Source organism: Symsagittifera roscoffensis, chromosome 8, assembly GCF_963678635.1.
Source record: "Symsagittifera roscoffensis chromosome 8, txSymRosc1.1, whole genome shotgun sequence".
Taxonomy (NCBI): domain Eukaryota; kingdom Metazoa; phylum Xenacoelomorpha; order Acoela; family Convolutidae; genus Symsagittifera; species Symsagittifera roscoffensis.
In genome coordinates, this window is record NC_087069.1 from 14,968,248 (window position 1) to 14,986,899 (window position 18,652).

The 18,652-nt window shown below is 33.3% G+C and overlaps 1 protein-coding gene and 1 long non-coding RNA gene across 3 annotated transcripts in view; one reads left to right on the forward strand and one right to left on the reverse strand.

The window, feature by feature from the left end:
- The window catches only part of LOC134853319 (neutral alpha-glucosidase C-like), a 49,944-nt gene that overhangs the window by 4,700 nt on the left and 26,592 nt on the right, over window positions 1–18,652 (reverse strand). For both annotated transcript variants that reach the window (XM_063869295.1, XM_063869296.1), the window contains one exon: window positions 17,519–17,745. In XM_063869295.1, coding sequence (XP_063725365.1) covers window positions 17,519–17,745 — 227 coding nt within the window. The remainder of the gene's footprint in view (window positions 1–17,518; window positions 17,746–18,652) is intronic.
- LOC134853321 (uncharacterized) lies at window positions 10,694–12,132 on the forward strand. Its single transcript, XR_010164340.1, has 2 exons — window positions 10,694–10,859; window positions 11,309–12,132. It is a non-coding gene; the product is annotated as an uncharacterized LOC134853321 (long non-coding RNA).

Consider the following 18,652-nt stretch of genomic DNA (forward strand, 5'->3'; position numbering starts at 1 on the left):
CATAGTCGATCGAAGCTTCGCATCAGTTGCGACGCGACAATAAAATTGCATCCTAGCGAACAGAAATTTAAACGGAAATCATTAAGTCGATAAAAACATGAAAAAAAATTGAAAAACACAATTGCCAGCATTGCACTTGCACTCAGAAAAATTCCAACAACACTAAGCAGACAATTAATTGCAATAAATAATTTTGAGCTATTAACTTAAAACTCAAAATTTTGTGCCCCCCATGAGACACAGGAAACGATAAAACTTTCTTTTCTTTCAAACAACGCAACATTAGATTACTAAGCCGAAACCATTTATGCTGAAGCGAAAGAGAAAAAATGAAATTTTAAAAGATGCAAAATCAGAGTAGGCAAGTTTTCAAGTAACAGAAATAAGTCAAAATTACTTTTAATTAGAGTGAAAGTTACTTAAATCACAAGAAAAGTTCACGATGTGACAACTAAGCCGATCAACAATAAGCCGGCAATAGATAGGGCTTTCATTACTTTTTGAAGCGGAACAATTTTCCAGTTTGCAAACAGAAACAGGTATTGACCGGATTGGAACTCAGAACCTTTGCCGTCCAAGGAAGAGACGTTACCACAACTCCAAGTGTGCCGGACAACAGGTTGTGAAATTTTTGATTCAAGGATTCTGTTAGACAAAACGTTTACATGGGAAAAAGGCAGTTTCCATTTGTAAAAGCCGCCTGCTAATCGCAAGCTAAAAATTTCCCATCGACACTAAATTTGCTAGCGCTATTATTTTTGATTGAGAGCTTTGAAGTTCTCAAACCAAAATAACCCCTGCCAACCAAAAATAAACCCATCTGTTCCGTAACTGCTGGTAGAAACAAATTATAATTTATGCATTTTTATACACCTCATCCAACTAAGCAAGTTTTCTCGGTTGCTGTGTAGGCAGCACAGAAATTTACACCCAAAGATTATTGCAAAAAAAAAGAAAAAAATATTAAAACGTGTTGAGATAACTTTCTACTGCTTCCTATTGAGAAGTTGAAATGATGCTTGAGGAATTATTTCATTCTTACAGCGCTTATAAGCTGAAAAAAAGACTAAAAAACGGGATCTCTTAGCAGATCCCGGGTCGGGAACAGATCGTGAAAATTGACCATGAATTGTAAAAAAAATGTTGACCAGATTTTCACGACAGAAAAAAAAATAATTTTGGAATCTAATACACAGCTTTACGAGCTATGACAAGAAACCAAATTTGACCCCTATCATGCTTATTTGAGGTAGTCAAATTCAGCTAAAAAATAGTACGCCATAGTTAGTTCCCAGTATACGAAAGTGGTCATCCAAAAACAACCATTATTCGTCTTAGAATTTACAAAAAAAACTACGCCATTTTCTTTAATTTAAAGAAGAGCAGTCGATTTCCTTTTTCACAATTTTCAATTTTCGACTTTCGAATTTTCTCAATTCTTAACAGGTCAATTTTTATTTGAAAACCTTATAAACTCACTAATTAGAAGGCGTCAAATGGTCATAAAAATGGAAAAATTGGTAGAAATAAATTGAGAATCTCGGAAAACAATCAGACCATCTTTCGAGATAAAATAAATGCCTTAATTAATATCTATTTGAATCTGCTCATTCAAAACAAGTCTATCAGCTCGTGTCTGTTAGGTATCACCCAATGTCTGAAAAAAATATATTGGAAAACCATTCTGAAAAAATTCATTGGAATTTTTTTAAACAAGAATCATATTTGGTGAGGAGACTAGCTTGGTAAGATGACTAGCTCGTGATTCGGACAAAACTGAAACCGGTCAATAGTTCAATACTTTTTAAACAACGGAAAACCTGAAGGAAAACTAACTTTGAGAAAAATTAGTCAAGTAAATTGGATTGATTTTGATTATAGTCTTAACAAAACAACATTATATTATAATGAACTACTGGAAAAGCCTCTGAACCATACAGATGCAAGATTGCGCTTCGCACAAAATAAAACTCAATGTAAGGAATCTCCTAAATCACAATTGCAAAACAGTTAATGAAGTCGAGGAGACAGAAAAAATCTGATGAACTTTTTAATCTGATTGACTTCCAAGTTTCCGAGATGAAACGACCATGTTAAAGCGCTTTGAATTTCGTGAATCTTTTGTAATTTTTCTTGATAAAAGCCAACTCAACTTGAGAAATCTGAATTAATAGATAATTCCCTTTTTTAATTGAACTTTGGTTATTCGAGAGCGGAAATCTTTTTAGCTAATGAATTTCCATTAAAATTTTACAAAGTAAACAAACTTGTTTTTTTTCTGCTTTTTTAGGAAAAGTTTTCAGCACAATCTATATAAGTGTCTTGACTAAGTTCATTCAATACGAATAAAAGAACCCAAGGTAAAACACAAGGTTTGCGCGTGTCATGATATAATAGCCAAGCTTGTTTTACTTGAAGAAATCTTTGTGCCAAATTTCGATTGATAAATATGTTCCGAGCTCAGGAAGTGGGACAAAAACTGTGGCTCAGAAAGGCTCTTTTCGCGCAATTCTATCAACCTCAAGTGAAGCTCGTATTTGGTAAAAAACATGGGGTACCAGATTGAAGCTTTTCCACTGCGATTGGGAAACATAGCAAACAGACATTTAGAAAAGTGCGTCGAGACGTCAGTGAAAGCTTTAATTTTTTTTTTGAAAAAAAATAACTTGAGTTTCTGATAAAAATATATTACTTGAAAATCCTTTAGTTTCTGAAATCTTTCGCGATTGAAAATTTTACGATAAGACTGGTATAATTTGCGAAAAGTGGACCACGAGACAAATTTTACTCACAGAGAATTCTGCAAACACCTACACAATTCAGAATATTACAGACCTTGAAGGCATTCGCGTTTTTCGTGCCCTATACAATTTTACATTTCGAAAGCAGTTTATTCTTTCCTTTTACACAGAGGCAAAGCTGCTCTTTGCAAACACAAGCAAGAAAACGACTAAAATTCGCTGTAAAAATTATTAATGAGAAAAAAAGGTAAAACAAGCCTCCAAAATTTTTAACTTTTGCTGCGGCGGATTCGAATTTACGATTAGAAATCTTGCAGTCGCACGCCGTGGCACCTGCGCACGAGCCCTTGAAAACTAGCAATAACCACTAATGAAGCAGCTAGATATGCTAATGAACTGATAATGCTATGCAGCAGAAGTCACACCAGATATAAATAGACACAAATTTCGCATGTAATACTTTAGAAAATAATAAGCAAAAGGCAACTACAGTAACCTTATATACAACAAATTATGTATAAACTATGCATTTCAAAATAGTTGCCAGATTTATTCAGTTCGAAAACTTCTGAACTGGAGTTTTATTATTGTCCTTGATTGAAACAAATAGCTTTTTTCGGTTCATTGGATTACTCGTACTATTACACTGCGCTCGCGAAGGCTCGCTTTTGTAATTAACTTAAATGAATTAAACTCAAAAACAAATCAAAATTCAACCCGCTAAAAATCAGATATGAGACGGTACAAATTTCAGATTTTTCCTAGAAAAAAAAACATAAAAAAAACATCACGACTTTTATACGAGAAAATCACTCCGCTCCTTTACACTTAGAATCAGTTTCAAGAAAGCTGGTCCAAATCTTATTGTTTTCAGGCTTATATTCAGCAAGGAAGCGAGCTAGAAAACTACTCCCAATCAATATAATTTCAAAATCATTTTACGTTACTGAGGTAGCAATTGGATTTTCTTGAAGCTTAAGTTCCTGCTCTCTCGACCTTTTAATCCCCCCTCTCTTCACCCCCCTCCTAACAAAACTATTTCACAGAAGACTGATTACTGTCGGAACTTTCTGTACTACTTAAACAGCAAACGGCAAATCTTGTTTTACTAACGACTCATAGCGTTCAAGAAGTCTTAAACATTGAATAATTTCAACATAAGCAGTTGAAGCGCTAAATAAACCACTTTCGAATCAGAACTGCCGATAATCATACCCCCAACGTTATTGTGAAAACGGTATTGAGCCTCAATTAAACGAAACTTGCCATCAAAACAGCGGTGAACAAATGGCACATACCCTTAACATCCGGTGTACACAGCGTGAAAAACTGCAAAGCACATGTAATTGACTGAAACACATGCGAAACAGGCGATCAAAGTAAGTACTTGTTAAGAAAGGAAGCTAGGGATTGTTGGGATTAAAATAATGTTAAGAATGGGTTCAATATGGGTTTAATTCAGATGGCATTCCCTCACAACTCCAGGTGTTGAACAACTTAATCCTAAATTACATAAAAGAGCCCACGAGAATACTTAGACAAAAGCAAACAGCAAAATATTCAATTGAGACACAACAAACAACTTAAGGACCCACTTACAAAGCTCGCAAAAAAATTGAACAAAACTTTGTCTCGACTATTCCTACTTTGTATATCAGTATGTTTTGTTAACGTAATCGTCATCTTATTTTCATGTATTCTTTTCAACAGTTAACACAGTTCAATCCCAAATTGTTCGGAAAAATTAACTCCGAAAAAGTATTTGATCATTTATGTTCAAAAATTACAGCTAAAAATAACCTTTTACAATTTGAATGAAACGACACGACAGATGAATATAAAAATTACGCACCAAGAAATTTGAATTTTTTTAGTAAGATCTTCGTATGAATGTAATTTCAAACTACAACTTACAAATAATCTGTTTCTCTACCAACTTAACATATTTTACATTTGCTCGTTGGGTGTCAGCTATCGCAGCTGGATCATAACTTGTTTAGACTTCTGATAGGTAAACAACAACACTTGAAGTCTTCAAATCAAAACAAACTGCGGCTCAAACTTGAGCAAACATAGGTTAGTTATCAAAACAAATCACACCAATCCCTTAACACGTTATGAGCTTGAGTCAAAATTCACTGGATCGAAAAAATGCAAACCGAACGTATCACAAAAATTAAAAACTTGAAAAAAAAAACAGTTTCAATGATTTTAAGCGCTTCAACAAATGGCATTACTCATTAATGACATGAGCTAGCCAATTCAAAAAAGATCGCAGAACTAATGCATAAAAACATATGTAATTCTTTCCTCGGTTCATTCTAAATCAAAGAGTAGACCTAACCTGGGTGATCCCCTCATTCTTGCGACTGAATTTCCGCCCAATAGAATTTTCATGACCCATTACAAATTCAGGCTTATATAATTTACAGCTTTTGACAATCATTATTCGAGTCATTTCATCTGGCGACGGCTGTTAAAATAAAAATCCGATTTCAAAGTTTCTAAGCAAGTTACTATTTCTCCACACGCAACAAGCAACATTCGTTGAACTCAAGCTGCTTAAGTTAAAAGTTTTAGTCAAGTATCGCAATTTTTCAACTAATTTTTTCAATTTTGCGAGCGCGTATTTTGCCGAAAAATTTTGGTTAAAAAATGATTTACTGTTTCAGACAAAAAGGCAACTTAAACGTTTCTCATGCCAAACGACCATCATCATTATTTTTATATCACTTAACGATAGTAAAAGAATAAATATTGATTCACTAAAAAGTGCTTAAAATTACCCCATAAAATATCCCAGAAGTTAACCAACCATCATTATACAATCGTTGTTTTATCATTACAATGTTTCAAATATTTTCACAGTATAACGATAACTAGCTTTGTAGCTGAGAAATAACTGAAAATCAGCGACCAAAAAAGCGATTAAAACACCATCATCGAAAGAGCGTATGTGGTAGATCCCCAATTAACATATAGATTGCTGTATCATTCCCCAATGGCCCATTGTTCCCAGTTTACGATTATTGTTACAAGTGGAAATAATTTCTCCATTTTATCCCTTTGAATACATATCTCGCTGGTGGTCATAAACTTTTCCTGATATAGATTTTCTTTCACTCTACTTCTGAAAAACTTTTGATGGAGCAATTTGTTTCTGCTTCTTGCTCTCTTATTTAAAAAGTATTAGCTGCGAAGACTTGTACTTATTCAAGGTAGATTCAAAATTATAATTTATTTATCTAGGTTTTTAAAAATAAATGAAAAAAAACTTCGGCGAAATTTTTTTTTACAGGCAGCATCTTTTAAATGTTGCAAATTAAAAGAGGCCATTAAAATAATAACATAAGAGACAAAAGATTTCGATATTGCTCAATCGTTTTAAAACTAAAACTTCATATAAGGACGTTTCAAAGCGATTTATCAGTCAGTCATTTTTAATCACTTTCTATTTGTTTGAGAAAAAATGAGCTTAGAATTCCATCGATGAGAAGTCAACAATAATTAAAAAGGCACTTTTAATAATTAAAGTGCATATTTGGTCCATAAACCACCTGAAAAAAAAAGAAGTCACCGCCCCTTTTAACATAAGAAAAAGGTATATATAAAGTGGATTAAGTCTCTCAAACCATCTATTTTATACTCAAAAAAATTCAACAAAACTTTAGTTAAAAATCTGATTATATATTCAGTGCTACCTGAAATTATTCAGTTTTTAACCATCTTTGACAAATCATTTGCCATTTTCCAAAAAATATTGAAGCAATGAACAGGTAAAAAAAAGAACATATTTATTTTAGTGCATATTAAAAACATAGCCAACAGACAGTTGGAAAAGAGTCAATTAACGCAAGTAATCAGAATAAAAAACACGAAAAACAGCTCAACTTTCGGTATTCAAAAAAAATGGACGCCCTTAAAGCTCTTTGAAATTTTAGAACAATTTATAATTGGCACTTTTTTGTGAGAAAACACCGAATTTGAAAAAACTGGATCAAAAAATAAAATTTATATTTCACTGGGAAAGCTGAAAATTGAACCATATTTCCAAACTTGAAGTCAATTTTCGTGACTTTTATACTTTTGCTGTTAGATAGGGAAACTTTACGAAAGAAATTAACTGAACCTAAAAAAATCAGAAGTCAAACCGTAAAAAAAAGAAAGTTTGAGCCTGAACAAATTTTAAGGCTTTTCCTGAAAAAAAATCATCGCGACCATATAAGAATCTGAACTACGTTCATCGACTCTTAATTAAATTGATGACAAATCATAAACAACGGGAAAAATGACCAGTTTTTAGCTCATCTCTAAACAGCTACTGAAAAAAGATAAGCGTTGGTTGCCAAAAAGGTCATTAAAATTTCTTGCTTTTGCTTTCCACAGAAAAGGAAGAATTCATTTCTCAATAGCTAAAACAAACTCAACGTTTATTCAAACAATATTCAAGTTTAACTTAACCCCAATTGGACAGCAAACGTACCCGGTAGGATCTCAAAATGCTGCCCCAAGTTAGCACAATAATATATTTCAATATCGCCAAGGTATATAACAAAATAACCACCACAGACAAAAAACGTTGGATACAAAATTTTTGCTTACAAAAACCTCTTGATAATTAAAAGAAAATATAAATAGAAAAATGTTCCTATATGGTTAATTTGCCGAGTAAATCAAGTTACTACTGAATGCAGCCAAATAAATCTCAAATGACAGTTCATATCTTCTTCAGCTAAAACCCAAGACTAGTCTGCTTTCAAATGCACTTAACTTTCAGGAACAGTTGATCCCAGTTTTTGAAAAGTGCCCTAGTTGTTCTATTTTAACAGGTACTTCCATTATTATCCCTCTTTCATTCACTCAATCTAGAAAGATTTGCTCTGTAATTTTACTTACAGTCAATTTACTTTCAACTGCCTCCACTAAATTATGATTTATTATATAACACAAAGTTGACAATTTTGTGCTTTCAGTAGAGAAAGAATAATTAAAACAAAACATAAGAATGTGAGAAACGAAAAAAGATTTGACGTTAACATTCAATTGTTACAATATTTTCGTACAAAATGACAAAAACAATCTTATGAACTAAACTGCTCAAGCTCAATGCTCGAAAATATATTTTTTTTTTTTCAAAATTTGAATCGTTTTCTATTTATTTGAAAGAACATAAAATCTCAGATTTTAACAAGCTATACATGATTCTCAACTTTACTGCATTGTCACAATTAGCCAAATTTGATAGCAAAAATGCGCAATTAACTTGGTTCGATTTATCACTATATCCTTTGTCATCTTTTGTTCAACTTGCAATTTACTTCAGATCACTTCAACTTAACCCGGGGCTATCAATTCTTTATCGATTAAGTCTATCAAACAGTTAGCTTACGGTATAACGTTGCTCTACCTTTCCGAAAAGCGCATTTTAATTTCAAATTCCAGAGAAAAATTTTTGAAAACACAAAAAATTGGTTTAACTCTATGACGGATTAAACTTTGAAAATAACAGGCTCGAAATCTGTTACAATGAGCTCTTAAAAAGAGTGTACAGTTCACAAGACGGCTTAGTTAGCAATAGGCGTAGTTGAACTCAGCTCCTATCGCTTCCTTTCCATTTTACCCTAATTGAACCCCCTTTTTTGTCAATTGAACCGTTTTGTACAGCTCGATTGAAAGTCTAACTAGAAGGGTTCAGTCCAGATTGACTAGATCATTTCAACCGGATATCTTGAGTTGAATTTGAAGAAAGCCTTCATTTGGTGTAATTAACAGTACGCAGTCTTCTGTAATTGACCGGTTGTCAAATGTCAGTTGTAACAATAAGCCCGACACTGGTTTCTAAATTGAATCCAGATCCATTACACTTTTGAAAAACTCCCAAATACATTCCAAAACAGCACTTGAACGAAGCTTCATTATATTCAAAAACAATTTCAGATTGAAAACAAATAGTTGCTATAAGGATTCTTTCTAGGCAAGCGTATATATTACAGTTGAGAATCGAATAATAGCATAACAAATTGCGCCCGAATTTCAACTTATTGTATATTTAGCTTAAAACATTTTTCAAAAGTAAACGCATTTCACTTTTATTCAAACGCTCGTCTCTCAATCAATAAAAAATTCAACGTCAAAAAAACTTTTAATGAATTTTTTCCTCAACTAATAACCATCAATCTTGTAATGATCTTCTGTTTTGAAAAAATACCTACAAATCGAATATCAAAAAAGATCAATAATGCCATCTGGCCATTAAGCATACATTACTTCTCAATATTCCATTCGATATTTCAAAACTTTGTCTGCTACAGCTGCGCAACTTAATCGATTTCAAATTCAATTTCAATTCTCTTACCGCAAAAAAAGCACAACAGAGCTATACCGAGCGACGTCGGCAAACAATAAGCTGCTCTTTTTCTGGCAGCTTTCCCCTCTTAACCTGGCATGTATTTTTCATTAGTCCAACAACACCACCAGTTAAGGCATATTGGAATTTCTATCCGAGTCCAAACAACATTCTAGCCAACTCCAAAGCGCTTAATTTGGATTGATGTAAAAAAGTACATAGTACATAAAAAATTGATTCCAGCATTGATCCGTAAATCGTCAATACCATAATGAAAAATTTGATAGCTCAAAAAAACCTAGGACAAGTTTTAGTTTAAAAAAAGTTTCTAACTTCAAGCTTTTTCCAGATGGACTGACTCTCTCAGTTTGTTTTAATCTTCAAAGGAGCAACTCAATGACAATGCCGCCATCGTCTTCATTTATGGTTTTTGCCATATTATCGATAGTAACACTCATCTCCGACAAAAAAGGTCAGAAATTTACAATTATGATGATTCTGAATGCCTATTTTTCTCAAAGTTCACTACATGTCCTGATATAGGTTTTCGAATTCTTTCATTTTTAGATCTGAGAGAAACGTTAAGACAAGGACGTTCACATAATTAATAAGGATAGCCGGCAGCTGAGCAAGTAGCCCCTAAAGTTCCGACCAAAAAAAAAAACTTTTTTTTTGCAAATTGTAATTTTTTAAAGTTCGTTCGGCTATGAGCGGATCTGGACCAATAACCCTGACTTATTTCTGTATCATAAGCCCACTCGCTCACTTAATTCGTTCGAAATTAGACCCAATATAAAAAAAAATAACCAATTTTTCTCTACACAGCGGAATTTTACTAATATGGTTGGAATCGGGTCGGCAAGGTCGACCAAATATATTTACCAATCTCCTCCAAAACATCAAAATAGCCAACAGTCAATTGGAAAGTAGTCAATGAACGCACGTAAACAAAAAAACTCACTTTCGAATTCCAAAAAAAGCCCTTGAAGCTCTTTGAATATCTAGAACAATTCAGCATTGGTACTTTTTTCGTTAAAATCAACCCAATGTGTGAAAACTAGATCAATTAGTAAAATTTCTATTTCGCTGGGAAATCTGTAAATTAAATTCCAGTTTCGAAACTAAAAATTTATCACGTTTTTCGTGACCTTTACACTTCTGCTGTTCGATCGTAGAGTTTGCCTTCCTGTTAACAAAGGAAATGAACTGAACCTAAAAGGAAATCAAAAATCAAACCACTAAGAAGTAAATTTGACCCTGAACAAACTTTTCCTGAAAAAATTAATGAAAAAAAATTATCGTGACCTATAAAACAGTGAGCTACGTTCATCCACTTTTAATTAAACCCCATTTAACTAAAACAAAATCTGCCCACTGAGGTTCTGGGGAAAAGCCAGAAAAAATTATTTGAGCAATCTTAAACTTTTTGCTACATATAATCCAGAGCACTCAGTGATAGAAGCCTGAGTATGAAGACGCTTTTGAATCAAATAGATCGGCAAATACTCTTTTAATAATAAAAAAAGTTACACAATTCTTTCTTACTCTTTTCCACTTTCCGATAAATGTCATTTTCATTTTGACCATTTGGATCAAATATCTATTACACAATTGGATCGCTCTGAGTGTTTAAATTATTGCACGAAACATATAATTGCTGTTTATGTTGGGTGACCAGTACTGTCAATACATTTAACCAATCTAAATCAGGAATTACCGGTTAACAGATCGAATTTAATCTACTGGTGAGATCAAAAAGAATGGAACTAAAGGTAGTTGTTAAAATGCCCCAACAACCTTATCTCGAGCAAATCCCTCGTAAAATTTGGGCCATTATCATATTTTCACGAGATTAGCAGAACAATAACCGCAACTTATGAGGTTGTAAAACCTCTAGGAGACACCGAATAAGACTTAAATTGTCGATGAAAATGACTTCTGCTTTGGCTGGAACTGATCATGCACGGATTTTTAAAAACGTTTTTTTTTTATCACTCTCGAAAGAATGCGAAGGAGAACTATGACTTAGGGTGTTATTTTTTCACAGATTTGCGAAAACTAAAAAAGTGCACATATGATTGAGTGCAATTTTTTGAAGCTATTTCAGTCATGTTTCAAGGTAAAAAAAATTGGACACAAAGTATTACATAGGTAGACTTATTTTATTCTACAAATACGGTTGGTTTTATAATTACTCCGCACTATCCGTATATTTTTTCAGCGTATGGTTCCGAAATCCAACTTCAACCCAGTGGCCATTCGTCTTTGACCCTCTCCTGGTGGACCAACCTCAATCAACCCCCTTCCCCCTCACCGTCATCCACTTGTGTGATAATACACCTCATAGACGCAATATCAAACTCCATTCTTCAAAGTCACGTGACGACTCGGGATTCAATTACATTACAACATATTAGACCATTCGATATCTTACAACAGAATGAGCGGCATCAAGAAATGTTCCGAGTTAACAACAATTCTGACAATTCCGCAAAACCTCGCCAAGAAAAAACTCAATTAGAAAAATTTCGCATTACATCGAGAAGTTCAGATATAACATTTCAAATCATGGTTCAAATGTTCAGATTTAACAAGGAAGCTTCCAAAATCTCATTCAACAAATCGGAAATCGAGAACCCGACTTCCAATTATAATTATTCATCGGTCGATCAATCCTACATCAGTAAACAAGAAGAATTTTCATGTGGTTTGCACCTTCTCAATGTGTATGGTCAAAACTCAATCAATCTAAAAAACGACAATGTCCAAATTGATTCCAAAATTCTTCACATATCTGATAACTTCAAAGAACAGAAAACGAGGAGATACTACAACACAGTAAATACACCTAAATGCACTTTCGCAACTGATAAGTACGGAAAAATCACACATACGGCTCAGGCAGAAATTGAAACATAGCCGCATAATCTTAACTTTTAACTAATTGTCAAATTTGCGAAATTCGAAAGTTTCAAATAAATGTAAGCATCAGTGACTTGATTTTGATATGAAGATTTTAATTTACATAACGATTGTTAATCTTTATGAACTTGTTTGTTTTCAAGATTTGGGGACAAAAACAGAACCATAAAAAGAACTTAAGTGTTCATTAGATATTGAAATCGGAAAACAATGTAACAATTTTCGGATTTAACAATTTAGTGCTCTAACAAATTCAAGAAACTTTTATGATTGAGCTTTTTTAGTATTTACATATCAACCCGAATTCTGCTGGTGAATCGAGTCGTAAACAAGTCACTACAATGAAAACAAAACGAACCTTGAAACCTATCTTTAAAAATCGAACCTACAAAACTTCAGAACTCGAAACAAATCCCAACTTGAAAATTCACAATCAACACTTTCTCGTAAAATTAACAATATGAAAATGTAACCAATTGACAGTTGGAAAAGAGTAATGAACGCAAGGAAACAAAAAAAAACTAACTTGTATTTTGAAAAAACTTGAACTTTTTCCAAATTGAGAAAACTAGCTCAATAGGTAAAGCTTTTAATTCGCTGGGATATCTGATAATTAGATTCCATTTTCGAAGTTAGAAGTCTTTCGTGACCTTTACATTTTGCTGTTCAATAGTGGAGTTTTACAAAGGGAATGAACTGATACTAAATAAAATCAAAAGTCAATCCGCAAAAATAGTAAGTTTGAGCCTGAACAAATTTTAAGATTTTTCCTGATAAAAAAATCATCGCGACCATATAAGAGTCTGAACATTAATAACGTGAAAAATGACGAGTTTTTAGCTAACCTCTAAAAAGTTTCTGAAAAACTATATGCATTGCCAAAAAAGTCATTAAACTTTCTTGCTTTTCCTTTCCACGGAAAAGAAGGACTTTATTTCTCATAGGTTAAAACAAACTCAGCGTTTATTTTAAAAATATTCAAATTTAATTTAACTCCAATTGGACAGCAAACGGACCCGGTACGATCTCAAAATGTGGCCCCAATTGGCACATGAATATATTTCAATATTTCTAAGCTTTATGACAAAATAACCAGTTCAGGCAAAAAAAACGTTGGATACACATATTTTTGATTACAAAAACCTCTTAGTAATTGAAAACATGGCCAACTCAAAGTTGAAAAGAGTAATGAATACAAGAAAACAAAAACCACTGACTTTGTTGAAAAAATCTTAACTTACGAAACTTAAAGAAAAAATTAAATGCCCTTTAACTTCTTGGAATTTCTTGAAAAAATAATGATTGGCTTTTTTCTGATAACATAAACCCAACTTGATAAAATTGAATCAATAGGTAGGGTTTTTAGTGCGCTGGAAAACTAAAAACCGTTCAGATTTTTTTTTGCGCCATTTCCACGTTCGTATTTGGGGAGTGCTATTTACGCAAACTTCAGCAGATAAAATTCAATTGAACTCAAAAAGTGCACATATACTTAAGTGCATTCATAAATGAATTAACAAGTATGAATGCACATCTGTAGTTATTATAAAAATTTTCATGAAAAAAAATCACAAAGACCTATATAAGAGTCTTCACTATAAACATTACTCTTAAAACATGCATAGAAAAATAAATGGCCATAAACTTCGTTGACCTTCTAGCAAAATTTATATTTGACAATTTTTCCATGAAATTATCCCAATTTGAGAAAACTTGATGAAATCGTACAGATTTTATTTCGCTGGAAATCTGATAATTAAGTTCCACTTTCGAAACTAGAAGTCGATCACGTTTTAAGTGATTTTTACACTTTTGCTGTTCGACAGTGGATTTTGCCCTCCTTTTAACAAAGAAAAAAATTGAACTTAAAAAAAATCGAAAAGTCAAATCAAGAAAAATCAACCGAGAAAATAAATCGCAAAAAATCGCGAGACTTATTACTAAAAAAAGAAATCACCAGGACCTATGAGCACCGAATCCATTTAATAATTTTGCAGCACCGAATCCATTTAAAATATTTCAAAAAGCTCCAAATAAGTACCGAATTTCAGATAAAAACTCGAATATAGGGAAGAGACTGTATGAAACATAGCCAATCAAAGATTCGAAAAGAGTAATGAACGTAAGTAAAGATAAAAAAACACCGATTTTCTTGAAAAAATCTCAACTTTCGAACTTCAAAGAAAAAATAGATGCCCTTTAAGCTCTTTGAATTTCTAGAACAATTTATGATTGGCGCTTTTTTGATAACATGAACCCAACTTGAAAAAACTGGATCCATAAGTAAAGTTTTTATTCCGCTGGAAATCTAAAAATTAAATTCCACTTTCGAAACTAGAAATCGTTCACGTTTTTTCGCGCTATTTTCACGTTCGTTTTTGAAGAGTGATATTTACGTCACTTTCAGCAGGTAAATTTCAATTGAACTCAAAAAAGCATTATACCTAAGTGCATCAATATTTTAATACTTTTTCCTGAAAAAAAAAACAAAAAAAAATCAGCAAGACCTATAAAAAAGTCTTCACTAGTTCACTACTCTTAAAAATATAAGAAATTCAAGCAAATCAAAAAACCCACTGATTTTTAAAACAATCAGCTTTAAAATTTAGAAGAAAAAACATAAAGCTTAAGGTCTTAGTAAATCCAGTTGAAGGTTAGATCAATAATTGTTTAGTCTATTCATGGAAACTCTAAGACCTTAAGCTTAAAAATTTCGAACCTCATCAATAGGTATTTTTTAATCCGCCGGTATGTAAAAACTACCCAAAAGCGAATCGACTACGACAAAAAGAAGCTTTGAAAAGGCAAAAAAGAAATAAATAAATAATTTTGCTATACGTAGGAATCGAACCTCCAACTTGGAGAAAAGATGTCTCTTGTCCTAACATCCGCAACACGGTCGGTTCATTATACTCTAACACAAGCAACCAACAGATCAGCTACATATGCTAATATGTTTCCAATGCTATGCAGCAAATTGCCAGGAAATAGATAATCCCTTTTATTTGCGAGATAAGTTGGAAAAAAATTCGTAATATAACACTACGCTCGCTAGCTTGGTTGTTTCGAGGTCCACTTTTGAACATAAAAAATAACGTTTTTTTTGCTCGTCAAAAAACTTTAACTGTTAGAGCGCAATTCTTCTATTTCGCAAACAAAACTTTAAAAATCAAAAATCGGACCAACAAGATACAGATAAGCCGGGACAATTTTTTTGAATCAGTGACTTTTTAATTCACTAAATCATTCACTTCGTTACTTTTTATCTAACTAAAAATTGAAAAGTTACAAATATCTACACAAACTCAAAAATGCACTTCGCAAACACAAGTGAAAAAAAGGTGAAATAAGAAAAAAAAAACAGGTAAAAACAAGCCTTGAAAAAACTTTTGCCATGAGCCTCAAATGAAACTCCGAACTCGAGATAACTAGCCTTAAGTCCTTGCATCTGTGCCACAATCGCTTGAAAATATATTTTCAAGAGCTACCAATAAAGCAACTACAGTTGCTATCAATTTGCCAATGCTAAACAAAAGTGCAGCTAAAGGAGAAAACTATTTCAATGTTCTGGATTTGATTCTCCGATCTATAGATTAGCACTCTCACGCTCTCGCATCTGTGCCACGGTCACTTGGAAGAAACTGACACTAATCATCAATAAAGCAGCAACCAATACAGTCACTAATAAATCAAAAATATCTTTAACTCTGGCTTAATTGAAATGTCTGAGTTTTCGCTTAATTTAGTGTCTGTAGCTAGCATCAATCATTATTTTATGAGGCACAGCAGCACTCAGTAGAATTAAACCCCCAAAAAAAACAAATTTGAGGTTTTAACGCATTATACAAAACAATAGTAATCTAAAACGGTTCTCCTGCATGAATCATACCTCAAAGCGTACAAAAAAACTATTTCTAAATTTTTCGCAAACTCTTAAAAAACAGTGGAACTTTTCTGCTCAAGAGTTTTCGAGAAATGAAAAACAAGTAAAATCATTTTTGGTACACTATCAGGCATGAATAAGGAAAGAGAACCGTCAATGTTAAAAGAAATGAATTTAGCTCATCAAAATGTTTAGTAATGCAAATTATGAAGTATCTTACACTTGAGCAGGTATTTTGAAAAAACAGGTAGTCCGTTAGAACGGTCTTAGCTTCGCCAAAAATACCAACATCTTGTCTGGACAGAAAATAAAATGTATACAAAGGCGACGCGGAGCTTTACACTTCTTGCGATACATCAAAAGAATAGATTAGCAAGAAAGCCGACACAAAAAATGAGAAAATTATGCTTACCTTAAAATGACCCCAAATTAGGTCACTAGGCCGATAAAATGCAAGCCCAAATCATTTGCGCCGAATATAAACTTTAAGCGAAAAAACAAAAACAGCAAAAAATACGGCTAGTAAATGAAAAATTGCAGGAGTAATTCAAAATACTAAAACCAATTACATTGAAAATTGCGTTAAAAACAATCAACTAAAGCGACAAAACTCAAGCAGACTAACTAAAGGCCGAATTTTTTTCGGGAAAGAACTTTCTAGTGTAAAAACAACAGTCCCTGGTCAGATTCGAACCCACGAGATTTGCCATCCCAGGCGTATTCTTAACCTCTAGGCTAAGTGCCGGACACGCATAGAAGTTTGAATTCATTATGAACCAAGATACACGTGATTCTGTTTAACAAGTTGTTAGCCCAAAAAAACGTATATATTCCGATTTGATAACGCTTGCCAATCGCAAGCGTAAATAAACATGCTCAAAACGTCTGTCCGTGAAGCCAAGTTTGTTGGGAGTCCGCCTGTCATTGATGAATGAAATCTTAAATGAGGAAAATAGTTCAAAACTTAGTCGTAATTCCCTTCGCAAGGGCAATCAAAACCAACAGGAAACACTATTCACATGATGGCGAAGCTGCGCTCCGACGAGGAGCATAGAAACCTAACGGACACTTGACTAGCGGCAAACACTGGCCACCAAAACGCAAAAAACAGATGCTATGAAACTCCCAACACTACTGATCGCGATTATACCAAACACGCCAGCAAACAAGTGAACATTTCAAACACAGAGGCGAACCTACTCTTCGCAAACTCTAGCTATAACACAACACGGCAAAAAGCAGCACTAGAGTTCTAGAAAAAAACAATAAGCTTCGATATTAGTGCAATAAGCCTCGAATTAGTAAACAATTCGTCGACGTCTCGGATTCAATCTGCGACCTAGAGATTTTGAGGCACACACACTTAAACTCATCTACGAACGCTCAATAAATCACAAATAAACCAGAGAACAGATCGTGATGATAACAGCAAAAAGGCACAGAAGTGAACACTTTTAATGAACACTTTTATTTGCGAATAAGGTTAGAAAAAAAGAAAGTTCGTACTAAAACACTAGCTGCTCGCTAGCATAATGAACATTTATTTGCTACTTAGGTTGATATCGTGTTGCCGATGTTGCATTTACCTTAGAACAAGTTGCATCGTGTTGCCGATGTTGCATTTACCTTAGAATCTGGCGCCACAATCAAAGTTAACGGGTCATCTCTACTCAGTACTGAACTCCTTCTAATCCTGCCTCTAGTGGGTAAAATAGATCCCCCTCTGTAGTACACAGGTATTGAGTCCATGTCTGCTTCTACTGTGATTCGAAGCGGTGCCTGGTGAGATGTGAGGGTTTTGTAGTCGTACCACAGATCAGTGCCTGGTAGGGCGACATTGACACTCGTGGATCCTGTGAAAGAAAAAGTAGGGTACAAACATAGCCGATAGCGACAGAAAACTGGATCAAAGATTTAAAAACCACTTTCGAGCCAAGAAGTTTTCATGACCTTTACATTTTTGCTGTTCGATTTGAAGTTTGCCTACCTTTTAAGAAAAGAAGTGAACTTAAAAAGAAATCAAAACCGCAAAAATTCAAAATTAAGCGTAAACAAAGTTTAGACTTTTCACTAAAAAAATCAGCAAGACCTTTTTAAGAGTATTAACTACGTTTATGACTCTTAATCGTCACCTCAATGATTAAAGCCTCAACTACGTTTATCGACTCTAAATATTACCAAACACTAGCTAAAGATAATGGAATCAAAAATTAAACTAAATCCGTTGATGTATAGGTACAAAATGGAGAAAAAAGTCCAATTCAACCGTTGGATAGAAGTGAAAAACTGTGAAAAACTGCAACAATCATAGAGAAGGCCAGCCAACGAATATACAGGTGATAATCGCCACAAGGCATATATTTATGTATACAATGCATAAATCAAGTATCTTTATTCTTAATTATCGCAGAAAAAAAAACAAATAACAATTTAATGGATTCTACTTTCATGCATTCTTTCATCTAATGTAAAATTATAAAAAAAAGTCTCCGATAAAAAACATCAAAGTTTCAATACAAGCACCTTTGAAACGGTAGCCTCAAGTTAACCTATTAAATAAGCTCAACTTTCAGGTGATTTTTAACAACTCAGAAAAAAAACCTCAGATCTTGGAAAAAATATCTGCAACCTTTGAGTGTACTATGACAACACTCAATTACAGAGAGTAATTTCAAAAAAAATTTATTCAAGTTTTTTTTTTAATTCAAATTTTTCATATCTGAGTTCTTTGAAAAATTTTAAAATGACATAAAAAACGTC